The 15,714-nt window shown below is 40.0% G+C and overlaps 1 protein-coding gene across 8 annotated transcripts in view; it reads left to right on the top strand.

The window, feature by feature from the left end:
* The window catches only part of LOC124118387 (polypyrimidine tract-binding protein 1-like), a 148,428-nt gene that overhangs the window by 40,681 nt on the left and 92,033 nt on the right, over nucleotides 1–15,714 (top strand). For 2 of the 8 annotated variants that reach the window (XM_046480477.2, XM_046480473.2), the window contains exon 1: nucleotides 11,987–12,843. The exons of 1 other annotated variant lie outside the window; for it this stretch is intronic. In XM_046480477.2, coding sequence (XP_046336433.1) covers nucleotides 12,631–12,843 — 213 coding nt within the window. In that variant the 5' untranslated portion in view covers nucleotides 11,987–12,630. Of the gene's footprint in view, nucleotides 1–11,900; nucleotides 12,844–15,714 lie in introns of those variants that run through there. 5 more of the 8 variants (XR_006858476.2, XM_046480474.2, XM_046480475.2 and 2 more) reach the window with 5 other exon arrangements.

Here is a 15,714-nt window from a genome sequence, read left to right as displayed (position 1 = left end):
GTATGGGTGATGGTGGTGTGGATGTGGGTGATGGTGGTGTGGTGGGTGATGGTGGTGTGGATGTGGGTGATGGTGGTGTGGATGTGGGTGATGGTGGTGTGGATGTGGGTAATGGTGAGGATATGGGTGGTGTGGATGTGGGTGATGGTGGTGTCGATGTGGGTCGTGGGTATGGGGCTGGAGATATGGGTAGTGGTGGGTATTGTCCCAGGCAGAGGTTTCACCAGCTCTACTTCTGTTGGCAGCATTAATCCAGTTTTGCTGAAGAGAGGAAATATGTCTACCTGATCACTGCTCCACACCTGGCATGTGTGTGGAACTGATACAGAAGTATAGCTGGATGTCACTATGTATGTGCATCAGATACCAATGGAATTACATGTTGGTAAAATAGCTTAGACAGTCACTTCCTGAAGCTAATGAGTTGCAAGGGCTGAAGGTATCATTGAACACTCAATGCAAGATCTGGTAAAATGATCAGGTATAATTTGAGTTGATGCCCTAGGCCGGACGTTTCTAACTTTTCATCTATTCTACTGGTTTTAGAATTGGTAATTGCTGGTAAATGAAAACACTGATGTGGAAATGAAGTATTTCATTGGAATATGTTTAGGGCCTGCTTTACAGTCCTCCACTCTGAAACCCCTGCTTGGAATCCATGATATCACCTATTCAAACAGCTATAACTTCACTTCACCTGCTTCACTCACTCACTCACTTACTCACTCCAGAAAGCCATGTTTGTGGATTCGAATTCATGATTGTCTTGATAAAATTTCATGGTTTGTCAGCAACATACTCGTTCTTTGTGGTTTTCACCTGCATCACTTTAAGCTTTCCTCACATTCTGCTGACATTCAGTGATATAACTGAAATATCTAAGTGACAGTAACAATGCTCACTCACAGACCTTCACAAACCTCATTCCCCAACTCACTTGCAGAGCTACACATGCTGCACAAAACCTCGCCCATACACTCACTCACTTGCAGACCTTCACCCAAAGCTATTTTGAATGGCTAGTCTGGTCATCACAACATTGTCTGGCGTTAAAACTGGGTGTTATTCAATGCCTAATGTGATACAAGGTGTTACTCAATACCTAATGTGATACTTCAGTGTCTGACCATGTGATAACAACAAATATGACACAGTCTTGTCTGGGACAGCATGCGCTAATTGTTATTATTGGCCAAGCTTTCATCAAAGCGAGCATCTAAGTAAAACATTGCAAGGATAGACACAATCCTGCTTTCATGACTCTTTTAGCGACATTGTGACCTTTTGTTCCATCAGCAAATGCCCGGTCTCTAATAACTTATCTTCCTTCGGGGAATGCAGTACCGGATATTATCTGTTTCTCATTGTTACAATTTGTCCATTTCTGATTGAAATACAATACTGCACAATCCAGTGACTGGTGGTTGTGAAAATGAAATTTCTATTCAGTTCTACATATTAAATTCTTGCTGACATCGTTAATGTAAATTGATGTAGCACCAAGTAATCCAACGGTCAGACAGTCTGCTTGCGGTGCAAGTTAATCAAGGGCAATAGAATGTGATAAAACTGAGATCTATTCCTCTGGTACTGGTCCCCCACACTGAGACTGTAGCTCAAGCCTTCCACCATTCAGGTGTCAGGCCTGGATTAGGGCCGTCGTTGCCTTCCGGTTTCCAGTGATCAGGAACAAGTAGCCACCAAACACTGATGGATCAGGCGCGCTTGTTGTACTCAACATGGGGAGTTTGATGTGGAATATTCAGATCTGGATCTGCTACCATTGTGTTGGCTAATGTCTGTGAATATGAAACATGATTATCTCATGGGAAAACTTCATAAAAATCAATCCATTATGAAAGGAAGTATGTGAATTGTTTGGGGATTGGGATTAAAGTGCTCTGTGACGAGGGGCAGAATGAGGGTCAGCAGGCTGTTATTGAAGAGCCTAAGTGTGAGAAAAAGGGGTCAGACAGGACTTGTGGATATGGGGTAGAAAAATAGTTGTTGCTAAATGAAAGGTATGAAGGGCTCTATGTTTTGGAATTAAGACTGACAAAGAAACGTTAACATTATGCATTATTAATCTTCCAGGGACTTTAGTTGAAAACACAGCTTGAAACCCAGTATTATTCAAGCTCGCTTACTTAGATGTTTCCTCACCTACTGACCATTGCCCAAAACAATAATTTAAAAGGGATTAATATGTTACAATATCAATTTTGAAAACATGTAGTTTAATAAATGAATAAATCCGCTTTTTTTTCTTGTGTTGTTTTATGCAGCACTCCGCAATATTCCAGTTGTAAATAATCAAGTCTTGACTACAAGATCCAGCGATGATATTATGACGTTGATGTAACCGTGATACAATAACATGCAATCAACCAAGTCACTTAGCCTGAGCGCTCACTCCCTCACTCATTTAGATCATGGTCGATATGTGTTCTAGAAACAGTGACAAACAATAAACTTTAGACTACATACATACATGCTAATAACAACACAATTGAGTCAAGTGTTTAGAGAGCAGTCATAGCAACAGGTGTTAAGGGTGGGTGAGGGTGAGGGTGGCGGATGAGGGGGAGTGGGGAGTGGGGAGGGGGCAGGTGTGGAGCTGGAACTGTTTGCAGAGTTGTTGGAGCTCACTTCTAAGTATGCAAACACAGATAAGCCAGTTTGGGAGGCAAACGGTTGTCCACACGACCCCACCCATCCAGCACATACCCTCCGTTGTCATGTGACTCGCCTCATTGTCCTAGAATTTCAAATTGCTGTTACAGGCCACAGTGTCAGTTAAAATTATAGCAAATTAGTGCTCTTTTTCTGTCCAGGCAGGATATGGGCACTATGATATTTAAACAGGCAATTTCCATAAGTTTTGGATCAGAGTTTAGTAATCGTCTCATTGATATGTAATGGGTTGAAATGAACACAAAATGGGAATATGTTAAAATAATGTGAAATGATTAAAATCAAGCAAGTTATTGTTTGTCGACTGTTGAATATATTTGTGAGAAGCTAAGGTTTAGATGACACCTCATTAATGCTGTTATATTTCAATTTTTTGTCATGTTGGTAAAGCTCAAATAAATATTTGGCAACATTACTTGCAATAAAATGTCTTCTTTCTATTCAAATCTAAAATAAATCAAACTGAAATATTTCAGCCTTACTCTAGTAAGGAGAATAAATTAAGAAGGTGATTGAAGTCAGTGGCTGAGAAAATGATGCTGAAGAACGAGATGCCTCCCTTCACACCTGATGTCCTCAAACAATGACTGTTTGGGCCATGTTGATGAGGTCGTACATCAACCCCGCATTCTGGCCGCTACCAACCTGTTCCATGCACCATGCAGCAGGTGCCCCTACCGTGACCGACCCTGACATAGCTGTGATGGACACTCTGCTCCCAGCTAATGGATAGCTCAACCATCCATGTAATCAACATTTCAGGAGGCTTGAGCCAAAGTTTTGAAAACTGCTTTTAATTAGTGGCATTCCGGCCTGTTTTCCCACATGACTTCATCAAAGCAAACCTGTCATCATTCACATGTCTGGCCTTCATATAAACCTGACCTTGACATCCATGTTTCCTCTCTCATTATGCATGTGTGTTATCAACATGCGTGATGTTTTTGTTTGTTTTTTATTTCTACTGGTGAAATGCTCATCAATATACTAGACATTCAAAAAGTAAAATGAAGTTCCCATCAAGGTCATCACGATGGTTAGGGGTTGGTTGGTGAAGTTTGGCACAGCCTAAAGTAGTAGAGAATAGGTCTTCAGCAAGCATGCTTGCCGTTAGATTCGACTATGCTTGTCGTAAAAGGCGACTAATAGGAACATGTGATCAGACTCAGTGACCAATTGCATAGATCGATGCTCATGTCAGACACTGTCATGATTGTATGGTCCAGACTCAATATTTGACTCAATCATATAGCTGGGATAGATGGTCGGGTAGCCTTGTGGTTAAAACGTTCGCTCGACACGCCGAAGCCCCGGGTTCGATTCCCAACATGGGTATAATGTGTGGAGCCCATTTCTGGTGTCCCCTGCTGTGATATTGCTGGAATATTGCTAAAAGCGGCAAAAACGGTATTCACTCATATAGCTGGAATATTGCGGAGTTTGGCATTTAACAACAGACAAACAACATTGACATTGAACTGTGGACTTGTTTGATACGACCTGTCTGACCCTGGTTGGTTTGGGACCAAGCTAATGACAAAATATCAATGGCTCCATCAGGCTGAAGTTGCCCTGGTATCTGTATGGTAAGAGTAAAGTTTTGAATCTGACTTAAAGCAGAAAGTTGTCTGCTGCTTGTCATGTTGAATGGTTTGCAGACTGAGCTTTCCACACACTGCCTGTAACTGGTGTCATAATCAGTTGTTGATACCTACACTCTTCCAGAACCTGGTCCATTATCCCATCAACCAATTTCCGCAAATGTAATATGGAGACTATAGAACAAACAAAGGTAGAGCGGTGGCGCCCTCTCGGAGGACCGTCGAATGATCGAGATGAGATGCAGTTTTGATGGGGGACAACAATGGTGTGCGAGAATCGTCTGTTTCGGTGACGAGAGTTGATGCAGATTTAATTGCTGACTAGAGATGAACGGCCACCATTTTAGACTATTTGTATTGATTTGTAATGGGTAATGGTCGATGGCTGAAAATTTTATGATGAGATTGTTGGATGCAACATTATGGAATCTGATCGGAATCAATCTGTTGTCCCTACAGATGTTAGCTGGAGAACTCTCTTGTGTTCATGCCAGTCACCACCCCTTCATACGATGGTGAAACATGGCATACTCCACATAGACTCTTTTGTTCAATTTTGAATTTACTTGTTGATTTAAATTTGTGAAAATATATATTTCAGCTATAAAAAATATTACAAGCAAGAATTAAGACAGGTATAGCTGAAATAATGCAGATGCAGTGTCAAATTTTAACTCACTCACTCTCACCAATAAATTGTTTATTTTCAACAGTATTATTTGTGAGTTTTGCTTTCAATATGGTGTGAAACAGAATGGCTTCAACAGGTTGCATCCTCTGGATCAGTGATGTGTCAGGAGATTTACACGACCTCTTTGTATGAGTGCTTTTAGTGTCATAAAAATTTGAAATGTTATGAAATAAAAACAACTGTGGCTTATAAAATGATGTCATTGATTTCTGTATTGGCCATTGTTAGTTCCTGGAATGGCATGATGGAAGACCTGACCGTTATCTCCAGGATGAAAGCTGTTGCCATTGTGCCACACCATGAGAGAGTCGTTGGGTGTTTTCATTAATTATAATAATCAATAAATGTTATTGTAACTGTTGCCTTTGTCAGTTGGAACTTTCTCTATGTCAGGTACATGAGTGTAAATCGTCGTCTACGAAATTATGTATGGAAACAATTAAGTTAATGTATTTCTTCTCGTTGATCAGCGTGGGGAATTAGTTATTTACTGGTTGACACACAGGCACGCCGTTACTGTCAGTCACTCGGCTCTGTGTACCTTTTGGTGCGTTAGCTCAGGTGCGACATTCGGAGCTCGCAGCGATACATTACCTACGTGGATGCGGACAGCCTGCCACTACTGTAATAATATCGTTTTCCCAAAGAAATGTTTCCATGGCAACCTGAAATTTATTTCGTATTTGAAAATGTTAAGATATGATAGTGAATCATTTTAGTATTTTAATCTAGTTTGCCGAGATAGCAATTACCGGTAGGTTAAGATCATATTGCATGTCATCATTGCTTGAAGGAGTTCCAGTTTCCAGGAGGAAGTATGGCTGACTTTGTTCAGGTTGTTTCTGTTAGAGATGCTTATGTACAGGGTGTAAGGAGTAATTATTCTCCAGCTTGGTCTGCAGGGTGTTTTTCTCCCAGATTATGTAACATGCATTGGTCATAGCTATGGCCCTGCCCAGGCCTTCTATTTAGGTAAAATAGGTGCGTCGAGTCCACTCAGAACCAACCCACCGACCCCAAAGTGGTCACTCTTGTGTTTTCACAACTCAATTTATCGGTTTTCCATTTTCAAACACAATTGATCTCTCATCCGTGTAATATGTCTGGCTCATTAAACTAAAAGGTATTGCTTTTTTATCAAAGGATAACGTTTTTTATGGATAAAGAGACCACCAAAAAAATGGATCCTCAATCAACAATCTTCATGGCAATGTATTTACATTAATTTTCAACTTGTTTGAAAGTCACACATTATTTTTGAAGTATTCATTTTATTTTGTTTTTAAAAATGTATTCAAGTATGAATACTGATTCAATACTGATTTTTTACATAGTTTCAGAACTTAATACTAGTGTTGGCAATAGCAACAACCTGGGAGGCTACTTGAAAACAAAGTTGCAAATGTTTTTTTTGACAGAACCGATTGTGAAGACAGTGTATAATATTTCCTTGAGAGCGTGTGCCTTTAATTCAACAAGTTCAGTGGAAAGGCATTTGAAACTTGTTTTACCATGTTTTAGTGTGGTACACCTTTTTTAAAATTCTTCTAAAAAATTATTTCATAAAAATGTGATGTCCTCAATTCAAAATTTAATTTCTAGCCAATACCAAACAATGCAGCAACTTGGCACCTGGCAGTTCCTAGTATAACTAAAGATGCGTGAACTCTTCGCAGAAACTGGAGTGAATGTTACAAAATTGAAACTTATAAGGACATCTTCATGTGGCTGATGGTGAACTTCTACACAATCCCGACATGCAGAACCCCAGTGTGTATTACGAGACACCAAACGCCACGAGAGATACCTGATACTTTCACAATCCCAAGGATTTATATGACGAATGATGTTTCTTAATGTCAGCTCATGTACTTTAATTATACTTGAGACATTTTTTATGTGTTTTTTAGTTGGCAGTATATTGGTCTTCCTCTGTCTGGATCTGTTGTTCTAGCTTGGAGACACTGTGAACATTGCTTCCTTTCGCTGCAGCCACCAGTATTTTACCAGTGCTCCAGATAAAGTTTCACCATTGAGTACACTACGGGTCATTATTGGAACTGACAAGTACCAGACATATTGTTTCAGACCAATAAGTACAGTATTGCTTCTTTCTAGATAAGGGTGGTGCTCGTTTCTGGAGCAAGGATCCCAAACAGTTGAATATTTCGAGATGAAACTTGTTGTACAGATCAGTCTCGTGGTGAATTGTGCCCGTTTAATATTTTGGATTTTTTAACATACTGAACAGCATGACTTTTTTCTTCACTGAATAAAAGGCAGCTTTGTCAAATCAATTTGTTGAAAATAATTCATCTGTAGGGAATATATGTATGTGTAGTGCAAGTGTGTGAGTTTTTACTAGTATTTCACACCGTGAATTGGGACTGCCTTGGGGATATAGGAATGAGGGAGGGGGGCATAATTCCAAACCTGTTTAACTTTGCATATGTATCAGTCACATACTGAACTGGTGCCTTTTGATGTGGTATTTTTAAAAGAAATATTTTTTGTCTCCTTGTTTTGCTTAGTGCATAGTGGTGCTTAGTGCATAGTGGTGCTTAGTGCATAGTGGTGCTTAGTGCATAGTGGTTGCATTGGGGACAAGTTTTCACAGCAGCTACTGAAGTATCATGAAACTTTGCAAGCTTATCTGAGACGTACTTGTCACAACTGACTTAAAAAAATAAATGATTATTACTTTTCCGGAGTTCCATGCTTTAGATTTTGTGCATCCTGTTTGCAGTGTATGCTTTTAGAAAATCAGCCTTAAGGTAAACACCTCAATTTCTAATGTGCCAGATGGCGGGGTAGGTGGTATCATAAAATTATGGCAGAGAAGAGAAAATTCTAATTAAATAACTATTCTTTCATCCTTAGGATAACCATTTCATCACGTGTCACAATTATTTGTGTGGTGTCTTTAAGATGTATCATTCTGCTTTATTTGCCCAAACTCTATCAAGGACATGTTGAACAAAGGTATCCGATTGCATTTTAGCCAATGGTGGTGTATGAGTAGCCAAACTCCATTTCCTAAATGCACCAGATCATCTCCTGATTATTATTTGCTCTGCAGAGATGTCCCCCTTTGTTACACCAGGATCTGCTGGCTGTGGGTTTGAAACTCAGATTTGCTGCAATTATTATGCTTGTAGTTTTGCCAGCATCCTTACAATGAATATGAGTTTTAAAGTGGTACACAACTTACAACTTTTCTGCACTTTCCCAAATTATGCTGACATGTTGTGATTTAGCCGAAGTATTATCCAAAGCTGTATTACACCCAGCAAACAGGTGATACACATGCTGAAGAAATTGAAATTGTGACATAACTGACATAATCAAGTCCCATGTTTCTCTGGCAGGTGGTATTCACAGCTCTGAGTTAATCTATGCATCCATTGTTGCTCGCCTTGATCATTGTTTAATCCATCTTCTGTCTCACGTTCACACACCTGATCGCTGATTACCGTTTAATGGGTCCTCATTCCCTCTTCTCTCACTCGCATGCACACCTTCTTTGATCCGAACATACAATTCATTTTTTGTCCACAAATACATTATTGTGAAGAAGATGTAAAGACCTTAATAGTTGTGGTTAATCCTTTGTCTAGAATCACTGCTTAAACAATCACTGAAACTATTTGAGTTTCTAAAGCCTTTGGACACACACAAGAGCCCATTGTCCAAGTCTGACTCGAGGGGCCAATGTTGGTCCTATAAAGGACTTGGGCCTAGTCTTCCCATCAGGAAATTAGAGGAAATACTGTCTATTGTTGGTATGTAATTGATATTGCTACGGTCTGCATTAGATGCGTCCCCAAGCACCTTCCCAGTCCCAGCTGAGTTGACAACTCGGGCAATCTGGACATAATGAGAGTTTAACAGGACAAGTTAATATTTAATAAAATTCCCCTGGAGAACACCGAAAGCTTGAGTGAGAAATCGGGTCTTGAAATGCATTTTAAACTTATGGGAAGTAAATTCATGCTGGTGGAAGACTTATTGCTAATGGTGAAGTATTCAGCATTGCGGTTTATGATGATGGTTTATGATTTCATATTGAGTTGCCACTTTGCACGAGTTTCTCAGAGCTGATGTCTGCATCATCCATCACCATCATGGTGGTGTCGTTTCCTCAGATACCTCCGGCAGCAGAGCTGGCTGCAGATGGGAAGGTGTTGATACGTGTAGTAGAGCACTGATTGATCAACATCACCAGCAATCAAGTATTGTATCTATCCATGTATTACATGCTTGGCATATATTGTGTGAACACACCAAGATATTTATTTACTCAACAGCTATTGTTATCCTCCTGCTTTGAAAAACTGGGAGATATAGCTATCTGCATGTCATCCATCTGTCCTTCGTCCGTATTCCGAGCAGAACTAAAAAAACGTTGAATATTTCCTGATGTCATTTGTTACTAAGGTCAGTGTAGTGGTGAACTGGTGCCTTTTCATGATTAGCGATATTTATATCTGATTAATTTCTTCATGTTTTCATGACTATAAGTTGGACTTACCCTGAAATGAGGTTAGTCCTCGTTTCCCGATCAGAACCCTGAAAATGTTGAATATGTTTCAGACAAAACTAACTATATAGATGGGTTTAGTGGTGAACTGGTGCCGTTTCATGATTAGTGATTTAAAAAAAATAAAAATTTAAATATGTTTTCATGACAAGTTAAGACATACTGAAAATGAAGGTAGTGCTCATTTCTGGAGCAGAACTCCCAAACTGTTACCCGGTACATATTTCTTGATGAAACTTGCTGTACAGATCAGTCTAGTCGTGAACTGGCGCCATTTGATGATATGGGATTTGGAGAAATAATGGAGAGCAGCGACCAAGAGTCAAAAGTGGAGAACGAGTGAAACTACATTTCCAAATTGCACCAGATTGGGGACATATGTCAACTCTGATGACTCTTGTTGATTTGGGGAAAATGTTTTGCCATACTTCTGTGGTTTCAGGTTAAAGACAGTCCAGTAAGTTTTCATTTGTCTTGACTGTATTGCTTTGGTCGAAATAAAGAAAAGCAATCAATGTACACTATATTCCATATACAATAACAATTATTCTTGATGAAAATATTTGTCCCACTTGGTAAAATTAATAAACCATATTTTGAAATAGACTGGTAGAAAGTAAAAATCTCCATGTGATTGTGTCAGAAATATATAAATTCCTATTGATTATGGTGCCAAGTTTATACTTGATCGTTATTCTACGGTGAGAGCGTTTGATGTGACGTTTTTCAGATATCAATATACTTTTATATCAAACATTTCCAACATGCACAGTTTCAGTAATTGTGGCCATGTCATGTCATACATATTGACAAGATGTTACAGAAATAGCCTTGTACAGTCTGTAACAGTCTGTAACAGGTGTTCCCCAGTTTCCTTCACCCCCCCCCCTCTCTATTCCCACATTAGCAGGTTCACTCAACCTGAAATGCTGGGTTTACCATACAAAATATTGTAGGATAGGATCGGCTTTACACGTTCTTCATTATGAGCTTTTACTTGAAATACATGTTTACTGTTAATAATATTAATTGCCATGTGGGCCGGATGAGAGATGACTGCGCATGGTTGGGTGTTGATGTGGGCTAGTGGTCGATGGTGAGCTGTTTGATGTCTTCATGGTGATGTTAAAATGAAGAGAAAAATTCAGTTCTGCAAATTAATGTCAGTGGCTAGTTTCTCATGACAGCCGGATCCTAAGAATGCTTTCAAAACAAGATTTTTTTCTTAGCATTTTAATCTTATTTTTGACATTAATAATGACACACCTTTGAATGTCATATTTCCTTAAGGCATTTTTATGGCAATGAAAGCCACAGTCTTGTACGGGAACGTTCTGTTTATCTTGATTGGACAGTTCCCCATGATTTCTTCTGGATTGACACATTCCTGGATTAATGATTCATGAGTGTATGACTGTCTTGATTGTTATATACGATTCAAGAGAATACTTGATCAGTTGTTCTTTAATTTCTAGTGAGAAGTATATGTTGACGTTCCAGTATTCGTCCCGATGTCAGGGGTTCTTATTAAAGGGGGTGCAGATTAATCAGGTTCCACTGTATAGGATGGCAGGGCATGCATGTTAGTAATGAATATGATCCAAGACCCTGTTTTTGCAACAGTTTTTTACTGAAAGGTACATTTTCTTAGTATGCTCTTAAAAAACGAATATATTTTGTCCTACTGAAAAAGTAAAGGCACCCTTATATCATGGAAGAAGAAGCCTCGCACAATATGTCTGTATGATTAGGGAAAATATGAAAACATATCTCCAAACTAATATAGGGAGAATTTGTTACAAAAATATTTCTAAAACATACCTCTATTGACATGATAATTACATATTGTTTATTTAACTGTTAATATCTCTTTATTGAAATGTCACGTTTCAGTTTTATCATTCTGAAACACCTGTTGCAATATGTCACATGTATATTTGTTATATAGAAATCAATACACATGCAAAAAATCAGACAAGCTTTCCACGCTTTGATGAAGTATTGTGTTAAAATGTTCATTATGTTCCTCCCTGCTTTTCTCTCTATCCTTCAGAGATGTGTTATGTAACATGTAGGCTCAAGCAACACCTGCCTAGTTGGTCCCTGTTAGTATTAATTTGAGCAAAGATTGCTGAGCGATGGTTAGTGTTCAACTTGTGTGTTTTATTGACCCAAGTCATCCTGTGTTTGTTGGAGAGAGATGACACAAAATGCGATGTTTTGTCCCAGCTTGAAGCAAGATCAATACTGTGAATGGTCGGAGTAGAGATGTGATGTGAAGATCAAGCTGGAAGGGTGTTTCCCCCTGCACAATTTCTATCTTACAACTCCATCTGTAGTTAAGCATACTATCTGCAGCAAATTCCACAGTAGATATCATAAATGGATTCTATTATTATCTTGGCGTGGAGCATCATGTGACCAACCTCTGCATCCAATACCTGTCATAGCTCTCCTTGCTTACCTGGCGAAGGTGGCAGAAAAGCTCACGACACATCAGGATACATTTAGTAAAATTACCATTGATCCTAGTGGCGGTTCTCCCTGATCCACCCGGCACCTGTCGTGTCACCTGACCTGGTTATTTGTTATGCGTGGCCTATGAAACACATAGAAAGCAAATATTTGTCTGTTCTCCAATCCCATTATCAAGGACTCGGACCTGTCATAGCCTGGGCTTTCAATAGAAGAGAGGAGGGTGGACAGCCTGATCTCGTTATAGAACTTGTCTCATTGCTTCAGGGGGGACAGCAATTACTGGAACAGCACGCGGGAGGGATATTGTTTGTGAAAAAAGCGTGAAGCGGGAGAGCGTGGCCGTGTTGACATTCAGGATACAGGGAGAGTTGAAAGCGTGGGGCTCAGCAGTGACTGACCTTTCTATGAGCAGTTTGATCACTGCACGACTAGCAGTAATAGCAGTAGGCTGGAGTGATTGCCGGAACAGCCAACAAGCCAGCTGTCTATAGGTCTCCCGTCACAGTGATAGGTCAAGTCCGGGTGTGCTACTTCATTGTGTACAGTCCTCACTCACACAACTCTTTCTTCTCTCACAGGCCAGGGATAAGTGACTGGCCACATGCATGTAGTTTAGGTGACCCACTATGTATGTATGCTGGTACAACTACGGATTGCCCCACCCATCAGCAGGACCCACTGCTCTCCAAACCACCCCAACAGTCAGTGCCATCCCTCAAGCCACACCCGCCCCCTCCCCAGCGGATCTTCTCCTGCCGGTGCCCACCTCTGCCTCTGCCGCTGCTGTTGCTGCCGCTGCTCAGCAATCCATCATCACCCCGTTAGCTGTGTCCAGAAAGGTAGGTTCTCTCACCTGGGATAATTACTACTTTGAGAGATGTGACATGCTTGTCTTTTGAGTCCATTTGCTGTGTTAAGAGTATGGTTTGTGTTGTCAGGTTATGTTAATGTGTTTACATCTTCATGATGTGAGATACGATGTATGAGGATGGTTTCTGTTCTAGACATCTGTTGATTACGAGCTTGTATATGCCAGCAGTGAAAGGCATGTTAAATCACCATCACGACTTGCAGTCAGTCAGCATTTAAAACCAAATTCATATAATTGAGGGATATGACATTTAGGCAGTGTCAATTCCTCTGTCGCTATGAATGAAGGCAAGTTGGAGCCAGAATTGAACGGATGTTGTGACCCACGTGTTTAACACTGGGATGTAAGGGGCTCGTGGCTATGAATGAAAGATGGGAGCCAGGTCCACCATCGGCTGGTCAGGTGGTAGTCAGTTCTGCCATTGTGCTGACTTAACCTCTGTTTAACCACAACCGAATTTGAAAGAGATTTACTTGAATGTGTGTGCCGATGTTAAAGTGACATGAATTGTTAGATGAGGTTGTCAGGGGCAACATGGAATTGTGTCTTCTATTCAGGCGTGGGGTATATGGTCTGTGTTTTATGACCAGATTGTATAGACACCTCTCTCGCACAGTGAAACCACTACACGCAAATACCATCATAAATTCTGCCCAGCTCCTGGTAGAGATATTTGCACCCCCCTCTTGATATCCCGTTACAAATATATGTCATAAATATATTTGTGGACACCACTCAGACTACCCCTAATTCTGTTTGAAAATTACACCCATAATAAAGGTTGTGATAGTGTGAGCTTTGTCTCATATCTGCCCCCCAACCTGACATAGATCATCTCGGCTGAAAATATTGACATGGCAAACAAAGATTGTGCAATCTGTAATAGCTCAAATATCAAAAGCAAAGGTATCGCTTACGAGTTAACCACATCAGGAAATAGTCCATTGCACTGGGTAATAAATAAATTATATTTTCGAAATTCTGAATCAAAAGTGAAAATGTTCAAATTGTTTTTAAACAGCACAGGAAGTATTTAATTGACGGAAATATTTGAAAGCAAACTGACTTAAGTAACAGGTGTTGTTTATGCAGCTACAAAACCAGTATTCATGGTATTCATGATTACAAAGCAAGAGGAAGTATATTGGAGAGGGTATTTCCATTGTAAGAAAGAGGAAACAGAGCTGATCTTTAGGAACCTTGAAGTAATTTGCTAGGTTCGAGGAAGTTTGTTACCATTAATTGGTGGAGACTGATTTTTTTATTTGTTTTCATGGGAATAGGTTGAGAAGTTGGTTCTGTCGGGGAAGTGTAAAAACTGGTTTACTGAATGAATGACTTTTGTATTTGAGCATATAGCATAAGTCACTGTCTCCATGCAAATTGTCATGCAATCTCTAGTATTGACATGGAATAATTATATTTATTTGTTGCATTGTCAAGTGGATAAGAAGGCGCTCTGTGTATTTACTCTTCTGGCTGACTTGTTTGCTGTGCTAACAAGGAGCAATGTCTTTGTGAAACAAATCCTCAGCTTACACTCAGTTGTTTCCCATCCTGGTATCGTGGCCACATGTACTGGTGTGTGATACGTTACATAATAGCAGCTGGGGGCGGGGATGTCACCTGCTGCAAATTGACCAATGGTCAATTGGATGGGACAAAGGCTAGCCACCTAGATTAGTATCAATGCCAAACATCAACAGTGGGATATGAGGTTGTTATGTAATGGTGAATAACAGCTGTATACAATGGCTAGAACTAGTGTATGTAATGAGAACAATGTTGTTGTGTAGGCCAGCAGGAAGGGCCCCATTCTGACCAGTAGTGCTTGGCTTATCCTGCATCCCAGCTGCTCAGCCCCATCCTCCACACAATACACTGGATAAAAGATATCAGTTGCATTCAAATATTTAAATTCATTGTTAGAATAGGCTTGAATAGTTTATCCTCCAGAACAAAGGATTGATGGTTTTCATCCTATAGTAATTCAAGTGACATTCATAACTTTAAGATATAAATGTAATTGTTTTGCACCTGGCATCATTGTGCAACTATAACAATGTTCACAAAGCGGGAAAAGAGTAAATACTGTATCACTTTATCATTGATTGTGGAAGCATCCTTACAGGGATGGCACTGAAACTGCATCTGTGCAGAATTAATGTACCTTTTTCCAACATGGTGTTAGCATCAAGTAGTTGTCCAGGCTTTCCCTGTCATATTAATATCCACCACTGCTTTGTCAACTTAAGATGTGGCTCTAGCTTGGATTCAGGAGATCTTTCATTGTGTCTTGTGTCATGTTCTACTTCTGCTGGTTGTTTTAATTAACAAACTACCGTTCCTCAGTCTTCAGAATGTTCTGTGAGAAATCCCGCCTAATGTAATAGAGAAATATTTTTTTGAAGGGAAGTTGATTCTAGAGGGCCATGTTTCACTGTCAGGGTCATCTGTCAGACTTGTTTTGTCTGAAAAATAATATGAATGTATGACAGGTACGTGTGGGAGAAAGTGTGCTAATTGATAGAGTAGATGTTTGAGGGTGGAGTTCTAGGTACTGGAAGGCCAACACCACCTTATATCCTGGACTGCCCGATTAATTGCTGTGTATCACAGCTGGGCCTGATAGTGCTTTTCATTTGCTTCAGATCGCTGTTAACAGCCTGCCATGTGTATTAAATGCTTTTTCTGGGTTATAAAATCAAATGGTTTTCCATAAAAGCCGTTGTTCTAACATTCCCAGGATGAAATAATGGGGACGTGGGCTTTGTGTCACACAGGGACGCCTGCTTGGTGGCTGGTTATTTTCGGAAGAGATTGTAGACAATAAAGCTGC

This window comes from Haliotis rufescens, unplaced genomic scaffold (genome assembly GCF_023055435.1).
Source record: "Haliotis rufescens isolate VD_foot unplaced genomic scaffold, xgHalRufe1.0.p SCAF_2, whole genome shotgun sequence".
Taxonomy (NCBI): Eukaryota; Metazoa; Mollusca; class Gastropoda; order Lepetellida; family Haliotidae; genus Haliotis; species Haliotis rufescens.
This window is presented reverse-complemented; position numbering and strand designations above follow the sequence as displayed.